This window comes from Anguilla rostrata, chromosome 15 (genome assembly GCF_018555375.3).
Source record: "Anguilla rostrata isolate EN2019 chromosome 15, ASM1855537v3, whole genome shotgun sequence".
NCBI classification, from domain to species: Eukaryota; Metazoa; Chordata; class Actinopteri; order Anguilliformes; family Anguillidae; genus Anguilla; species Anguilla rostrata.
In genome coordinates this window covers 34,442,376-34,457,438 of record NC_057947.1, presented here as the reverse complement: position 1 = coordinate 34,457,438, position 15,063 = coordinate 34,442,376, and the positions used below count along the sequence as shown (strand labels likewise).

The 15,063-nt window shown below is 52.3% G+C and overlaps 1 protein-coding gene across 1 annotated transcript in view; it reads left to right on the top strand.

Moving 5' to 3' along the window:
* Positions 1–15,063, top strand: part of LOC135240365 (unconventional myosin-X-like) — a 91,865-nt gene that overhangs the window by 62,171 nt on the left and 14,631 nt on the right. Inside the window, 6 exon segments of the mRNA XM_064309747.1 lie at positions 2,256–2,380; positions 3,131–3,245; positions 9,373–9,479; positions 11,350–11,853; positions 12,002–12,035; positions 12,819–13,592. Of these exon segments, the coding sequence (XP_064165817.1) occupies positions 2,256–2,380; positions 3,131–3,245; positions 9,373–9,479; positions 11,350–11,853; positions 12,002–12,035; positions 12,819–13,592 (1,659 nt within the window).

The window sequence follows — 15,063 nt, the reverse complement described above, 5'->3', positions numbered from 1 at the left end:
GCAGTGGAGTTCTAGAACACTGACTTAGAATTTTGAAAAAACATTCCAAGAAAACCTACTTTTCAAAGGGTTCATTTCTGCTCATTAGAACTGGAAACATGGGGAAAAGCCATTGTTTACATTTTTTATTTTTATTTGTATATTATTTTGCCACATTATCATGTTCTTGGAATTAACTTGGTTGAGTGGATAGCGTCTGGGGCAGATATGCTAGTTTTGGCTTCACTGACACTGTCTGAAATTATTATATTATATTATATTATCCTGTCAGATGCATCATCCTGCCAGCCATTTTCACAAATTATACTGAATAGTCAGATGATTAAATGTCTTCTGCTGTCGAGCTCGAGTGTTGTGATCAGGTTGGAAAGGCCTTAAGTTGGCGCTACATTTTATTGGACGACATTCAGTCGGAGAGACTGAAAGGGCCCTTGTCCGTTCTCGAGGCGTTCCTTCGCTTCCTGCTTCTGGAATCTGTGATAAGGGCCCATCTCCCCGAAAGAAGCCCTGTGTGTCGGAGAGAGAGCCTGACCAGCTCCGAAAGGCCACAATAACAAGCTGAACATTCTGGCGGCAGTGAAATGTGAAAGATCTGCCATTTTGGGTCGTTCCAAGAAGCCCTGTTACAGTTTCAGCTGGGACAGAGAGTTCTGCGGCCATCGCGGATCTGTGAAAGGAGTCTCTTTGTGCTCCAACCCTCCTATCCCTACCCCTCACCCCCCCCAGAGAAGAACACAGCCCAACCCCTCTGCCAGCACATTCCAGGAGCTCGAGGCCGTTTGGGGGGGGGGGGGGGGAGGTCAAAGGTCATGGCTGTCCACTCGAGCTGCAGCCGGTTTGCCGGTTGACCCCTGACCCCCGGCGGCAGAGCGTCGAGATAAGACAGCGGAGGCAGAACAGAGCACAGTGGAGTCGCTGAGGGTCGGCCTCTCCTCCTCTCCTCCTCTCCTCCTCTCCTCCTCTGCGACTCCATATCCACGTTAACAGTCGTTACCCCCTGGGTTTTCCCCACGGTCAGCTCTCCTTCACAACATAACGCCCTAAAGGGCACGGTGAGCCGCGCCCGCCGTTCCCCAAATCCCCCACCGGCTGGGGTTCAGCGTTTGCTCTTAAACCCTCACACGTATTTTATCTTCCATCAGCGCCATGGAAACAACACCCCCCCCCCCACCTTCTCGCCCTCTCCCACCACCCCCCCCCCACCGAATCAACCCAGGGACTAGATTCATCCCACCGGCTGTAATTTTCCAAGATGGCGCTAATCCCAAGGAATGGGATTCCTCACACGTCTTCATCCGCTATGACCGGCTGAACAACCCCCCCCCCTGCACCCCCCCACACACACCCCACCTAACCCCCTGCAGTGCTGAGAATAGCTCCGCTGAGTTTGGGAGGGGTGGGAGTGGGGGGGGACGGGGGGGGCGGCGTGTGGAACGGTGGACGTCCCTAACCCTGATACCCACACACAGGCCGAGCGCTAAAACTGCCAAGGTAGGCCCGCGTTCCAAACGAGGACTGGGCTTGGGGGTGTGGCGGGCAGGCGGGAAGAACGGGCCAATCCCGTGCGGGTTCCGCGGGATTCCGCGGTGGTCTCACTCCGCCCCTGTCCTGCCTCTCACAGCGATCTTCATTTCGGGACTTTTAATCCAGAGACCCTCCCCCCCCCCCCGTCTGAGATAAAATGGCTGCCAGCACAGAGGAGCCTTTGATGGAGTGTGGAGCACAGTTCATTTAACCTGCCAATAAGCGCTGCAGGGGAAGAGCGTGACACAGCTCCTCACACAAAGCGCCTCTTTATCCCAGATTAAACGTCCTCCAGGCCAAAGCCATTCCTTTATCCTTGTTTATCGCAAATAATCAACAGATTAATGCTTTATTGTCACTGTAGGCATGGTGAACTAAACAGGTGAGAGGACGTTTGAAATGATAGAATGATGTGAGAGTGATAAGCATAATTATTTGGGTTGCCAGTGCGAAAGATGACCTGGTCCAGTATAGCTGAATGGAATTTTGGTACAAAGACAGTGGGTTCCATGAGCTGGATGTTGGGTCTTCTGATCGTTCCGAAATTTTGATTTGGAATTATGAAAGCGACACATGTCGCCGTGGACGGAACGTTGCCGTGGACGGAACGTTGCCATGGACGGAATGTCACCGTGGACGGAACGTCGCCATGGACGGAACGTTGCCGTGTACGGAACATGGCAGTTCAACGATCAATCAGTCCTCTGACTGGACCTCTGTCTGCTCATTAGAATCCCAACCGGTTCGACCCGGAGGTGGTGCTGAACCAGCTGCGCTACTCCGGAATGCTGGAGACGGTGAAGATCCGGCGGGCTGGCTTTCCCGTCCGCAGAACCTTCCAGGACTTCTTCAGCAGGTAACGGAATTTCGACATGCTGTGCATGCAGTTTACTGGCACTGGACAGCGTCGCAGATCTCTGTCGTACACGGTTAAATGTTGGCTCTTTGTCCAAGTGTTTGCTAAATGCCTACTTGTAAATGTACATTAAAAGAACATTAAAAGTACTGTCCGGTCCTGAGGAGCTTCAACTGCATTTAACTTCACTTTATCATAATATTAGGTTAGATTGCTGTTTTCAGAGTAGCTCTGTTTCTAGTAAGATTTTTTCCTATATGAGGACTGAACTTTGTCTGTAAAACTACACACAAACACTGTTACAGTAAGCACGCACTGCAGATCACATGATTATGGTTTTATGGCACGGATAGCCATTTTATGAATAACTCCTAACCTCTGTCCCTTACCACAACTCTAGCTTTACCCCTAAACCAACTATTATAATTTTTATAAGTGTCCTTGATTTATGACAAATGTGAATTTCTGAAGTCGTCACATGACTCATAAAATTGCACAATTACCAGAGAGGGGGGGGGGGGGTTTACTGCCTACTTGAAATGAAGGGTGACCAAAAGAACCTCTTAGAGGCCCTGATTATTAAAGCATAAACACATGTAGCATATATAAAACATATAAGATGCGATGTAGCCGGGCTGCGGAGCGCGAGCAGAGTCAGCCGACCCCTGACCCTTGACCCCTGACCCCATGCGGAGGAGCGACCGAAGCTTCTGTGTGATGGGACGTGTTCTCTGCCTGCTCGCCCTCCAGGTACAAGATGATCCTGCGGGACAGAGACCGCGCCGGCGACGAGAGGCGCAGATGTGTGGACCTGCTGGCCGCGTACGACGGCGCCCGGGCAGAGTGGCAGCTGGGAAAGACGAAGGTACGCGTACGCCGACCCTTAACCTGCGACCCCTAACCCCTGACCCCCGCCCGCCGCTCTTACCCAGCGCACTCACAGGTAGAGCTACACAGGTATGTAGCGGGTGACGAAGGTACGTGCGCTCTGCACGTGAGGGTGCGCCGACCCTTGACCTGTGACCTCTAACCCCTGACCCCCAACCGCCTCTCTGACCCAGCGCACAGACAGGTACAGTTACACAGGTAGGGTTACAGGTACAGCGACAGGAGATATGTACATCTCAGCCTAGGACTTACCCAAATCTCAGCTGGAACGTCTACCCATGGCAGTGTAGTGTAGTGGGTAGGGAACTGGGCTCGTAACCCGAAGGTTGGCGGTTCGGTTCCCAGGTAGGACCCTGACCTTGTACCCTTGAACACGATGCTCAGTCTGATTTGCTTCAGTATGCATCCAGCTGTATAAAAGGGTTAATTATGTGAAAATGAGAAAGTTGTGTAAGGTAACGTGCATCCATAACAACCCTATGAACATGAACATGTGCTGCTATGACATGTTTTTAGAGGAAACCACCCCACCACACTAAAGAAGGGTTCTCATGCCAAAAAGCTACACCTTATCAGATGAAAACACAAAAGTGTGCAGCTTTGGCATCCTGGCTATATTAAAAACAGGAAATCTACCTTCTCATTGTGCTTATGGAGGTATTACTGCATAAAATATGTATGTGCTCTGCTATTTTCATCGCACTTATAGCACTGGAGTCGCATACGCTATGCAAGGTCAGTTAAGTGCATTGACAGTGTATTTAGGACAGATTTTACCATATACCCCTTTAAAGTGCCAATGACCTTTTAACACCTGTCCTCATTTTACGTGTTTATGGTCATGTCCGTGTGTGTGTGTGTGTGTACACACGTGTGTGCGCCCATATTTTTGTGCCCACATTTCTTTCTGTATATTATACTGTTCAACACTGGGAGCTGGATACACTAAAAAAATATCCACCTCAGAATCACGTTTTGCTTCGATAGAAAGAAGAACTGAAAGACTGAAAGTTTATTCTGTCCTGTATTTTATAACAGAGAGGGTGTTGCTCATTTTGGACTACACTGCATTTTTATTTTATTTTATTTTTTGGCTGGAGGAAAAATTACCGCTTTGATTAACAGACGTTTTTTGCGTAGCGAACGGGCGCGTCATGGCCGCCGTGTAAGTAAAGGCAAAACAATCGTGTTCCTCTGCTTTTTTTCTTTTCTTTTCTTTTTTTTTTTTTAAGGAACCCGTCTCAGGTTTCCTTTTACACCCTTTTTTTTCGGTTTTGCTTTTCCCCCATTGTTCGTTGCGTTGTTTGTTCTTCGTTCTGCGGCTGTGCCTAGCGGAGTGGCCCGAGCAGGCCTACTCTGTGGCTCCGCGGCCGGGGCTGGGCGTGTTTTTCCAGCTGGGCTCCGTGTGTTTTGGGGGCTGTTATGAGGGCTCGGTGAAGTGGGCCGCGGGTTGTCGCGGCTTGACCCAGCGTTGCCCCGGCGACACGAGAGCAGGGTCAGGAGAGCAGACCGCAGGAGGTCAGCCGTCGCTAGCGCTGTTCACCGATTGGCTCGTGCAGTTATATTCCGCTTGTGTTCGTGAGGCCTGCCAATGCGGGTGGGGGTGCGCGGGGGCGGGTACCGGGACACTTTGTCCCAGGCCCAGGCCCAAGTGGAGCCCAGGGTACGGGGTGTAACCATTTTTTAATTTGTTACAAATTATATTGGGGGTGGGACCCTCACTATAGTTCATCGTGGGGTGGGGGGGGGCTTCCAATACATTTAATTTTGGGAGGGGGGGGTGGGTGTCACAATTATTTAATTCTTTGGGGGGGGGGATTCCCAGCTGTGGCGATGCTGTTTACATGAACGTGCCTTTGGGTTTGTGTGTTTCTCTGTGTGAACCCTTCTGCTCCTTCATCGGTCTGCAGTGGACAGATCTGCAGAAAAAACATTTATCAAGGTTCTGATGGTTTCCTCTCTCTTGTTCTCATACCTCTCTCTGCCTCTGGACCCGGGCCGCGCTGTGAACCTGACCCGATTCACGTTCAAAGCGGCTCGATTTCTCCGGGCCGGTCCTGGTGAACTTTCGACTCTTCGGTGGTTTGGCCTTCAGCAGCTCTGGTTAGGATCAGCGTAGCTACGCTTGTGCCACCCACGCGGTTCTGTCCAAAAGAAGGATTACAGTCCGGTCTCAGTGTGTGCATTCACACCGCAAACCACACCGCTCCCCGGCCTGCCCCACATCCATCCGTTCACCGCTCTTCCTCGCTCTTTCACTTTTATTTTCCTCCTCCCCCTGTGGCTGTTCAGTCAACATTGGAGCGACTGAACGAGGAAAATAACGAGGGTTAGGGCTAATGAGGAACATAGTGAGGAACATAACGAGGGTTAGGGCTGAAGAGGAACATAACGAGAGTTAGGGCTAATGAGGAACATAACGAGGGTTAGGGCTAATGAGGAACATAACGAGGGTTAGGGCTAATGAGGAACATAACGAGGAACATAACGAGGGTTAGGGCTGAAGAGGAACATAACGAGAGTTAGGGCTAATGAGGAACATAACGAGGGTTAGGGCTAATGAGGAACATAACGAGGAACATAACGAGGGTTAGGGATGAAGAGGAACATAACGAGGGTTAGGGATGAAGAGGAACATAACGAGGGTTAGGGATGAAGAGGAACATAGTGAGGGACATAACGAGGGACATAACGAGGAACATAACAAGGAACATAATGAAGAACAAGGAGGGTTAGGGCTAATGAGGAACATAAGGAGGAACATAACGAGGCACATGATGAGGAACATGATGAGGAACATGATGAGGAACATAAGGAGGAACATAACGAGAGACTGACCAAGGGCCATGGTAACATCCTAACATAATGCATACTACAGTGGGGTGAGTGTACAGTGAGCTCTATTAGAGACAGTGGCATGACCATGTCAGAGGACAGAGAGAAGGAGAGAGCGTGGAAAGAGAGGAAGAGAGACAGAGGGAGAGAAAGAGAGACAGAGGGAGAGACAAAGAGACGGCCTGTCAGGATGGGGGCGGGGCTGAGACCAGGTCCGCACTTCAGCTGCGATGCTTCTTTTGTTCTCTCTTTCGACCATCCCCCAACCCCCAACCCCCCCCCCCCCCAGCACACCCCTGACTCACTCTATCTCACCCCCCCTCTTCCTGTGTGTCAGCCATGCTCTTTGACCTCACGCCATTGATAGCTCCATCCTGGATAAAGTCAGTGTGTCATCACGCAACACAATGAATCTGGTCTGACGGCTTTTAGACATTAAATCTGAGATGAACCCCAGCCCCTGCAAAAAAAAAAATGACGTTTTCCTCCAAGGATTTTAGAGAGTGTAAATGATTAACTTCTACAATCTCTGAACTGCAGCTCTACAGACCTGTGGGGAGGGGGGGGGGGGGTGTTAGGGTTAAGAGAAGCAGGAAGAGGCTATAAATAAGTCAGTCTTCCACCCCCCTTGAGTTCTTGAGTTCCTCAAGCCTAAGTGAAGCCAGCATGTCTGCTTGCCCTTTGCAAAGTGAAGTGCATGATTCTGTAGTCCCGTACCTATTTCTGAATGACCTGATTAGTAAACCTAAACTGTGCAAACGTCCTCTTCTTTCTTTGTTTTATCTCTCTCTCTCACACACATGCACATACACATGCAGGCGTGTACACACAGAGAAGCATACACGGTCATACATACACACATGCAGGGTAACACATGAACATATGTGGACACACACATGCGCACACGCACGCACACACACTCACCTACACACACACATGCACACATGCACAAACACACACACACACTCACCTGCACACACACACACACACACACTCACCTGCGCACACATGCACACACACACAACACACACACACACTCACCTGCACACACATCACACACTCACCTGCACACACACTCACACACACACTCACACACACACACTCTCTCTGCAGGCTTGAGTGTGCTGTGCCTGACTGGTTGTTCCACTTTAAAATAGCCCCATTGTTATCTGCAGGGTCAGGGCTGCTTGGCTGCCATTGCTTTTCGGTGTGAATCAGTGTGAGTCCGCTCTCATAAATATATCACAGTCTGGAATTTAGAGAGGTGTGAGGCGCACACCCTACACCAGGAGGAGGATTGCTCCAATCCCCTGAAACCTGAGCTCTTCCTGGGTGAGGCTTCACGGACCCCAAAGTGGGTGGAACATCGTCTACATTCAGTGATTCGGTGACTCAGTGACTCAGTGACTCAGTAACTCGTTGACTTGGTGACTCGGTGACTCGGTGACTCGGTGACTCTGTGACTCTGTGACTCAGTGACTCGATGATTTGAGTCAGCCATAGTGTTTTTTCCTGTGGCGAACCTTGTTGATGGGTTATAGATTGAAAGCACGTGTCATCGCCATCCATTGTGGTGGTCGATGAGTTGTTCTTCCCCATCTTGAGATATCAGTTAGTTACACTGAGCTGAAGTGCTTCCTTAAAGACAGTCAGCTTCAGATGAGTAACACTAAATCCCATAATTTTGTGACATTTCCTATAAAGTCAGAAACACTCAATTGTTAAGGTAGTGACTTGGCTGAGAAGTGCGTTTCCTGAGGCTGTGTGTGTGTGTGTGTGTGTGTGTGTGTGCACACATGTGTGTGTCTATGTGTATATGTGTGTGTGTGTACGTATTTTTTGTGTGTGTGTGTGTGTGTGTGTGTATGTGTGTGTGTGCATTTGTCAGGTTAAGGGCAAGTGTTGAGCCGGTATGGTGTGTGTAGGTTTGTGTGTGTATGTGTGCGCTTGTGTGCGTTTGCCTTTGTCAGGTTAAGTGTTGGGCTGGTATGGAGTGGTGGGGGTTGGGGGGTGTTGAGATGCAGGGAGGGGTGTGTGTTTCCTTCGCTGAAACAATCTGTGTGTAATTATATTTGTCCTGATTGTGACTACAGGAAGTGTGCTCTCAGGATTGGGGTCATGTGACGGACGGGGGGGGGGGGGGGGTAGAAGGATGTGGAAGAGCGGTCTCCCTCCGAATGTTTCGCTCACAGCCGTGCGTCACTGATTATGGGAACACATCTGGGCTACCGGCTCCAGGAAAACAGGCACAAGGGGTCACACGTCCAAGCGGCCATTTTGTCTTAGCCCTACTGCGTTAGGAGGGCTAGTGGGTCTGCTATATACAGCTGAAAGTGTGGTGGGATCAGCCTTTGTTTTTAATAAATTGCCATACAGAAGTTCCCAGAATGCTTTGTGGGGTGTTGTTTATTCCTGTTCCGGGGTGATTTTAAAGTGTAAGATCACACACGTGTGATTAGAATGTTCTTAACCGAACATTCTAATGCTGATCTCACAATCGCTGCCAGTAATTGAAGGCAACAAGGAGTTCTAGAACACTGACTTAGCTGCTTTTTGCAAAAAACATTCCAAAAAGTCTGCTCGACAAAAAAAGCGTTAGCTGGGTGTGGGACCCTTTTTTTGCATATCTTCGCTTTGGGTCCTATAAAGTTTCCATAAGTGAAAATGGAGTCAGCCAGTGTGTTTCACTGCTGGAGGAGGAGAACAGAACTCTCTTTACCGCAAATCCGTGACCACCCCCCCCCCACCCCCGCACCCCTCTGCCTGTTTAGTAACAGCTGTGGCGTCTGAAAATCTGCGCGTTGGAAAAGTGCGGTGGCTCTGGGGCTCTAGGTCTCACTCACTCCCTCTCTCTCTGGGCGAGTGGCAGGCAGGGGAAGGGTTAAACGAGAACACTGGGAGGGGGCGTGGCCTCTGCTTGTGAGAGCGCCAGGAGGGGGGCGTGGCCTGTGGCTTGGACTGGAGCCTCTCCCCGGCCCTCCCCCCCCCCGCGCCTCCCCGGCGGTGTCTCGCTGCAGAGCTGCCTGAGCGGGCCAGTAGCGCTGTGAGAGCCACAGCAGGAGCAGGATTACCCAGAACGCCGCGGGCCGAGGGCAATGGCGGAGTGCGCGAGCGCTGTCCTCTCCCTCAGAGACCGTCTGTCCGCGATCCCGCCGTCGCATCGCGAGTCCGTCTGAAACCGCCGGGCTTTCGCTGCCCCCCTACCCCCCCGAGGAGAGCTAACCCCGGCCCTTCTTCTGCACTCCCCCCCCCACCCCCCCCCCGCGCAGGTGTTCCTGAAGGAAGCGCTGGAACAGAGGCTGGAGAAGGAGAGAGAGGAGGTGCGGCGGGAGGCTGGCATGGTGATCCGAGCCCACATACTGAGCTATGTGGCAAGGTTAGTCTGTGTGTGTGTGTGGTGTGGTGTGGTGTGGTGTGTGTGTGGTGGTGTGGAGTGTGTGTTGTGTGAGTGTGTGTGTGTATGTGGTGAGATGTAGTGAGGGAGGTGTGTGAGTGTGAGAGTGTGTAGTGAGTGAGTGTGTGTGTGAGGGAGTTGTGTGTGTGAGAGTGTGTGATGGTGAGTGAGTGTGTGTGAGGAGTGGTGTGTGAGTGTGTGAGTGAGTGTGTGTGTGAGGGAGTTGGTGTGTGTATGTGTGTGAGAGTGTGTGAGTGAGTGTGTGTGAGAGAGGGAGAGTGTGTGTGTGTGCGTCTAGATCTGTGTACATGTGTATGTTTGCATGTACTTATGCACGTGTACTTAAATGGCTTTGTTAAGTGAACACGTATGCAAGTCCATGCGTGTCACTGTATATGCATGCATGTGACCATTTATGCATCCATGCAGGTGTGTTCATGTGTACATATGTGTGTATGAACCTATGTGGCTTTTTGTGTATGAATATATGTGTTCGCGTGCAAGACCACGTGTGTGTGTGTGTGTGTGTGTGTGTGGTGTGAAAGGGAAAGAACACAAGAGTGTTACCTGTTCATCCTGTTGGTTTGCTTGCAGTTTAGTACAATGGAACTGAGTTATGCTTAAGTTGTGTCTCTTTTTACGAGAGAGCGCAGCGCTTCGGCTGTTTTTACTGAGCCCGGTTCAAACAAAGACACGCAGGAAGGCTGCAGACAGCGGCGGTGTGTGAATTGACCGGAATGTGAAAGCACTGTTTTGAGGAACGTGGATATTTTTCCCAGAATGAGAATTGTATTATGAGTGATAGCATGGATCCATAAAAAATTTGTATTTTACTGCAGTTGATAGCATGGATCCATAAAAAATTAGTATTTTACTGCAGTTGATAGATATCATAAAACTGTTTCACTCCAGTTGAATATTTCATGTCCTTTGTCTTCTGGTGATAGCATGTCCATAGAAAAAATATTATAGTGAAATGATATATTTATGGTACTGCAGTTATTCATGATCATTTAAAAATTGTATTTTACTGTTGATACATGGTCATAAGTTAGAAAATTCGCGTTGATAGCATGGCTCCATAAAAAATTATGACATCCTGTGCCAAGGCTCTAGTCTTATGGCACGCTGTTCCGTTAACTTTCATCAGATTCCAACTCCTATAAAAGAGAATCACTTTTTGGGATTAAATCGTCTGCTCTTCATAGGCAGAAATGTTGAATGTGGGTGGGGGGGGGGGGCGGGGGCGGGGGCGGGTGAAAAATGTGGGAAGTGATAAGGACCTGAGCGGATCTAGACTCGGCATGAGCCGGCTGGTAGGGCTGAACTCCGGGCCAGATCTTAGAGATGACCCCCCCGATCACGTGACCTCTGTGGGTTTGTGTGTTTAAACTCTGCCCGGCCAGGGAGCAGTCATCACTCCCACTGAGGTATGTGACAGGATGCTCCGGGAGGTGTGAATTATCCTCGGTGGGGGGGTCGGGGTGGGGGGGGGGGGCGCAAGTCCGATATGGACAAGGTCGCATGTAGGAATCAAAGTGAGCTCCCCCTGTCCCCAATCATTTTCAGGAGCACGGGAAGCTCGTGGGGGTGGGGGGATGGGGGGGGGGGGGGTTTGGCTGGACACAGTCCTGAGAGGTTTGGGGTGGGAGAGGGGGGGGGTGTAGTGACACTAAAAACAAAAAGCCGACAGCTGCTCTTCCTGTCACTTGCTGCTCTATGAAAAACGGGCCCTCAAAGGCGCGAGATGGCTAACGATGGCTAACGAAACTACGAGCCATTCTCCCAGTTAAATGTTTTAGTGACCCCAGGGCTGTGTGTGTGTGTGTGTGTGTGTGTGCCTCCCACACAGGAAGCACTATAAAAAGGTCCTGGCCAGCACCCTCACCATCCAGAAGAACTACCGCGCACGTTACTGGCGCCGAGCCTTCCTGCAGCTGCGATTCGCCGCGCTCGTCTTCCAGAAGCACCACCGCGGTCAGCTGGCCCGCAGCCTGTACCGCCAACTGCGCGAGGAAGAGGAGAGGAGGAGGAGGAGAGAAGAGGAGGAGGAGGAGGAGAGGAGGAGGAGAGCAGAGGAGGAGGAGGAGAGGAGGAGGAGAGCAGAGGAGGAGCAGGAGAGGCTGAGGCAGCTGGAGCAGCAGCAGCAGCAGGAGGAGGAGCTGAAGAGGAGGCGGAAGGAGGAGGAGGAGGCGGAGGCTGAGCTGCTCAGGATCCGGCAGGAAGAGGCGGAGCTTCTCAGGATCCGGCAGGAAGAGGCGGAGCTAAAGAAGAGGCTGGAGGCGGAGGAGTTGAGGGCCAGGCAGGAAGTGGAGGCGCAAGAAAAGCAGAAAGAGGAAGAGGAGAGAAAGAACGGGTAAGGAACGCCGTCTCTGATTGGTCCGTCTGGCTCCGCTGCTTTTGACCCACATGCTGGAACTGGACCTTCGCAAGACGAAGAGCGTGTGTGTCTGGTTGTGTTTCTGTAGTGTGTAAACATTCGCTTCCTGTTCCTCTCCACACAGGCACAAAGTGGGAACAGATCTACTGGGTCCCCAGGTAATTTTCCATGTCATTTTTATTCAAAGGTTAAAACTGTATGTTTCTTAAAATGAGAAATTAAATCTGAAGCTGCTGTTTTCTTGCCAGTACTCCAGCCATCTGCTTGTTCCTCATTCTCCCACCCTGTATGAAGTCTCTCCCATATTTTCTTTCTCTCTATCCCTCTCCTTTACCCTCTTTATAACTATTTATACAACAATATTCTCCCTCTGTCGATACTCTCACTCTCTTCTCTTTACTGTCGCTCTCTCCTTTAACCTCTCTCCTATCGATACACCCACTCTGTTCTGCCTGGCTCTCTGTACCCCATACCTCTCTCTGGACCCCTTCTCTCCCTCTCTTCTCTCTTTCTCTCTCCAGCTCTCTGTCCCTCTGCACACCTGTACTCCCACCCCCCCCCGCCCACCCCCACCCCCCCTCCCCATAGGCGTAAGTTTCATTTCAGCTTTGGGGAAAGATGCACTGCTGGGTCACCTAGTCCAACGTACAGTCTTACAGGAATACTAGCTACGTCTAGGGACCAATTAATATGCTGGGTCACCTAGGCAAATGGCAGGTCTTACAGGCATACTGGCTAAGGCTAGATTAATATGAAAATAATGTCTCCCTGTCTCCCCCCCAAACTAGTTAAACATCAAATCTCACAGGCATACTAGCTATGTTGAGGGACCAATGAATATGAAAATATTGGGGGTGACATGTGTCCCTGTCTCCCCCCCCAAACCTTCGCGTACGCCTGTCCCTCACATGTCCTGCTCTGTGCCCCCCCCCCCCCCTCAGGTGGGGGTGTCAGCGCTCCAGGGCCTGAGCCCCTGCGCCTCGGAGGAGGAGGCGCGGCAGATGGAGGAGATCCTGCGGCTGGAGCGGGAGATCGAGCGGCTGCAGAGGCAGCGTGAGGAGGGCGTGTCGCTCCTGTGCGGGACGTCCCGGTCGGAGCTGCAGCAGAGGCGCGCGGCGGAGATCCGGCGGCTGGAGAAGGAGGCGTCCCGCGTGGCCGCCGAGTTCGTGGAGCTGCTGGACTTCGGCGGCCTGGAGCGCTCCGCCTCCAGCGAGGAGAACCTGCACGACTCGCCCGACACCACCGCCCCGCTGGCCGAGGAGGAGGTGGACGAGGGCTTCCACGCCGAGGAGGAGGGCGTGCCCCTCCCCGACTTCCCCCCCCCGGCGCCCCCCCTGGACCAGGACATCTTCGCGGACCTGCCCCCTCCCCCGCCCGTCTTCACAGAGGGGGTGGTGTGCACCTCCTCGCCCGTACACCCCCCCATGGCCCCTGTCCCGCCCCCGGCCCCGCCCCCGGCCCCGCCCCTCATCGTGGGGGGAGGAGGAGGAGGAGGGTGGGGCGACGTCGCGGGCCGGGCCGGGTCCGGGAGCCTGCCGGACTCTGAGGAGCCCATCTACAGCACGCCGCTGGACGTGGAGTCGGACTACGACCAGGACGAGCTGGAGGAGGCGCTGGGCAGCTCCGGCGACGGTCACGTGACCGACGGGAAGGCCCAGCGCAAGTCCACCTGCACCTACAACAGCCTGGACTCGTACCGCGGCAGCTCCGACTCCGTAAGTACCGGACACCCCCCCCCCCCCAGCCCCCCCCCCCCCCCGCCCCCCCCCCCCCCGCGCTTTCGCGGATCCCTGTAACGGCGACGCCATTGCGCCTTTTCACCCGTCTCTGAGCTCTAGTGGCGGCTTTGCTTACCGTGTTTAAACGCCACCTTCCGTGAGTCGCTTTTGGCTAAAAGCGCCCGCTAGCACTTAGCACGCTAAGCGCTCACGCTGTCGGAATTTTAACGAGAGGGTCCGAACCCCCCGCAACGCCCCCCCCCCCCCCATCCCCTTTCCCACGGTGGTAACACTCATTGCCCTGCATTCTGCACCGTCTGGTGCGAGGTTTTAGTTCCCCGCCCCCTCCCCTCCCAAACATGCCAGCGTACGGTCTCTGACTCCAGCGCTGGCACTGCTAGCATCGCGTGAATCATTCCCCACATTCCCGCTGGGCTGTGTGGACTCTGCGGTACTGATTAACTCGGTCCCGCTCTGCTGTTTCCTCGTCCGAAGGCGCTTTCTCAGGTTGTGGATTTTTCCCGAATCAAGCCTTGTGCAGGACGTGTCTTGGTGGGACGTCCCCCTTTTGCACTCGCGTTGTTTTGGCTCGGCCTGCACGACAAAACTATTAATCAGCTTGTCATGTTTAAGCACATACTCTATGCTATATGGCTAGAACCATCTGTGTAACTGGAAATGAGATTTTTCGGAGACGGTGGGTAAAAATGTGAATTTGAATTGCCAGGGAAGATGTTCGGTTTGACGCGTCAATCCCTCAAATTCAAATATATTTATGCGATAAATGCAGCCACCGCTAATATACTTCCATGCGTGTGTTTTGCACGCAGAGCTACTGAAGATGTCTCCGCAACAGCGTGGGTCTAGGGAGGTTTTTTTAGCAGTCGATGTTGGTTTTTTTGCCCGTACATCTCTTGAGTCCATTCCCAGATTCTGTCAATCGCACAAAAGCTGTGGGAAACGCTGGGAAGAGAAAGCCAGGCTCATCCAGTGAGAGAGAAAGCCAGGCTCATCCAGTGAGAGAGAAAGCCAGGCTCATCCAGTGAGAGAGAAAGCCAGGCTCATCCAGTGAGAGAGAAAGCCAGGCTCATCCAGTGAGAGAGAAAGCCAGGCTCATCCAGTGAGAGAGAAAGCCAGGCTCATCCAGTGAGAGAGAAAGCCAGGCTCTTCCAGTGAGAGAGAAAGCCAGGCTCATCCAGTGAGAGAGAAAGCCAGGCTCATCCAGTGAGAGAGAAAGCCAGGCTCTTCCAGTGAGAGAGAAAGCCAGGCTCATCCAGTGAGAGAGAAAGCCAGGCTCATCCAGTGAGAGAGAAAGCCAGGCTCATCCAGTGAGAGAGAAAGCTAGGCTCGTCAGAGTTAAGCGTGGAGGTGGTGGGGAGTTTTTTTTTCTGGACCTCCATCTTCCTGCTCCAGTCCGATGAGACACACACACATGGCCGACTTGTTTAGTCTCAGGCTTCCTGCACAC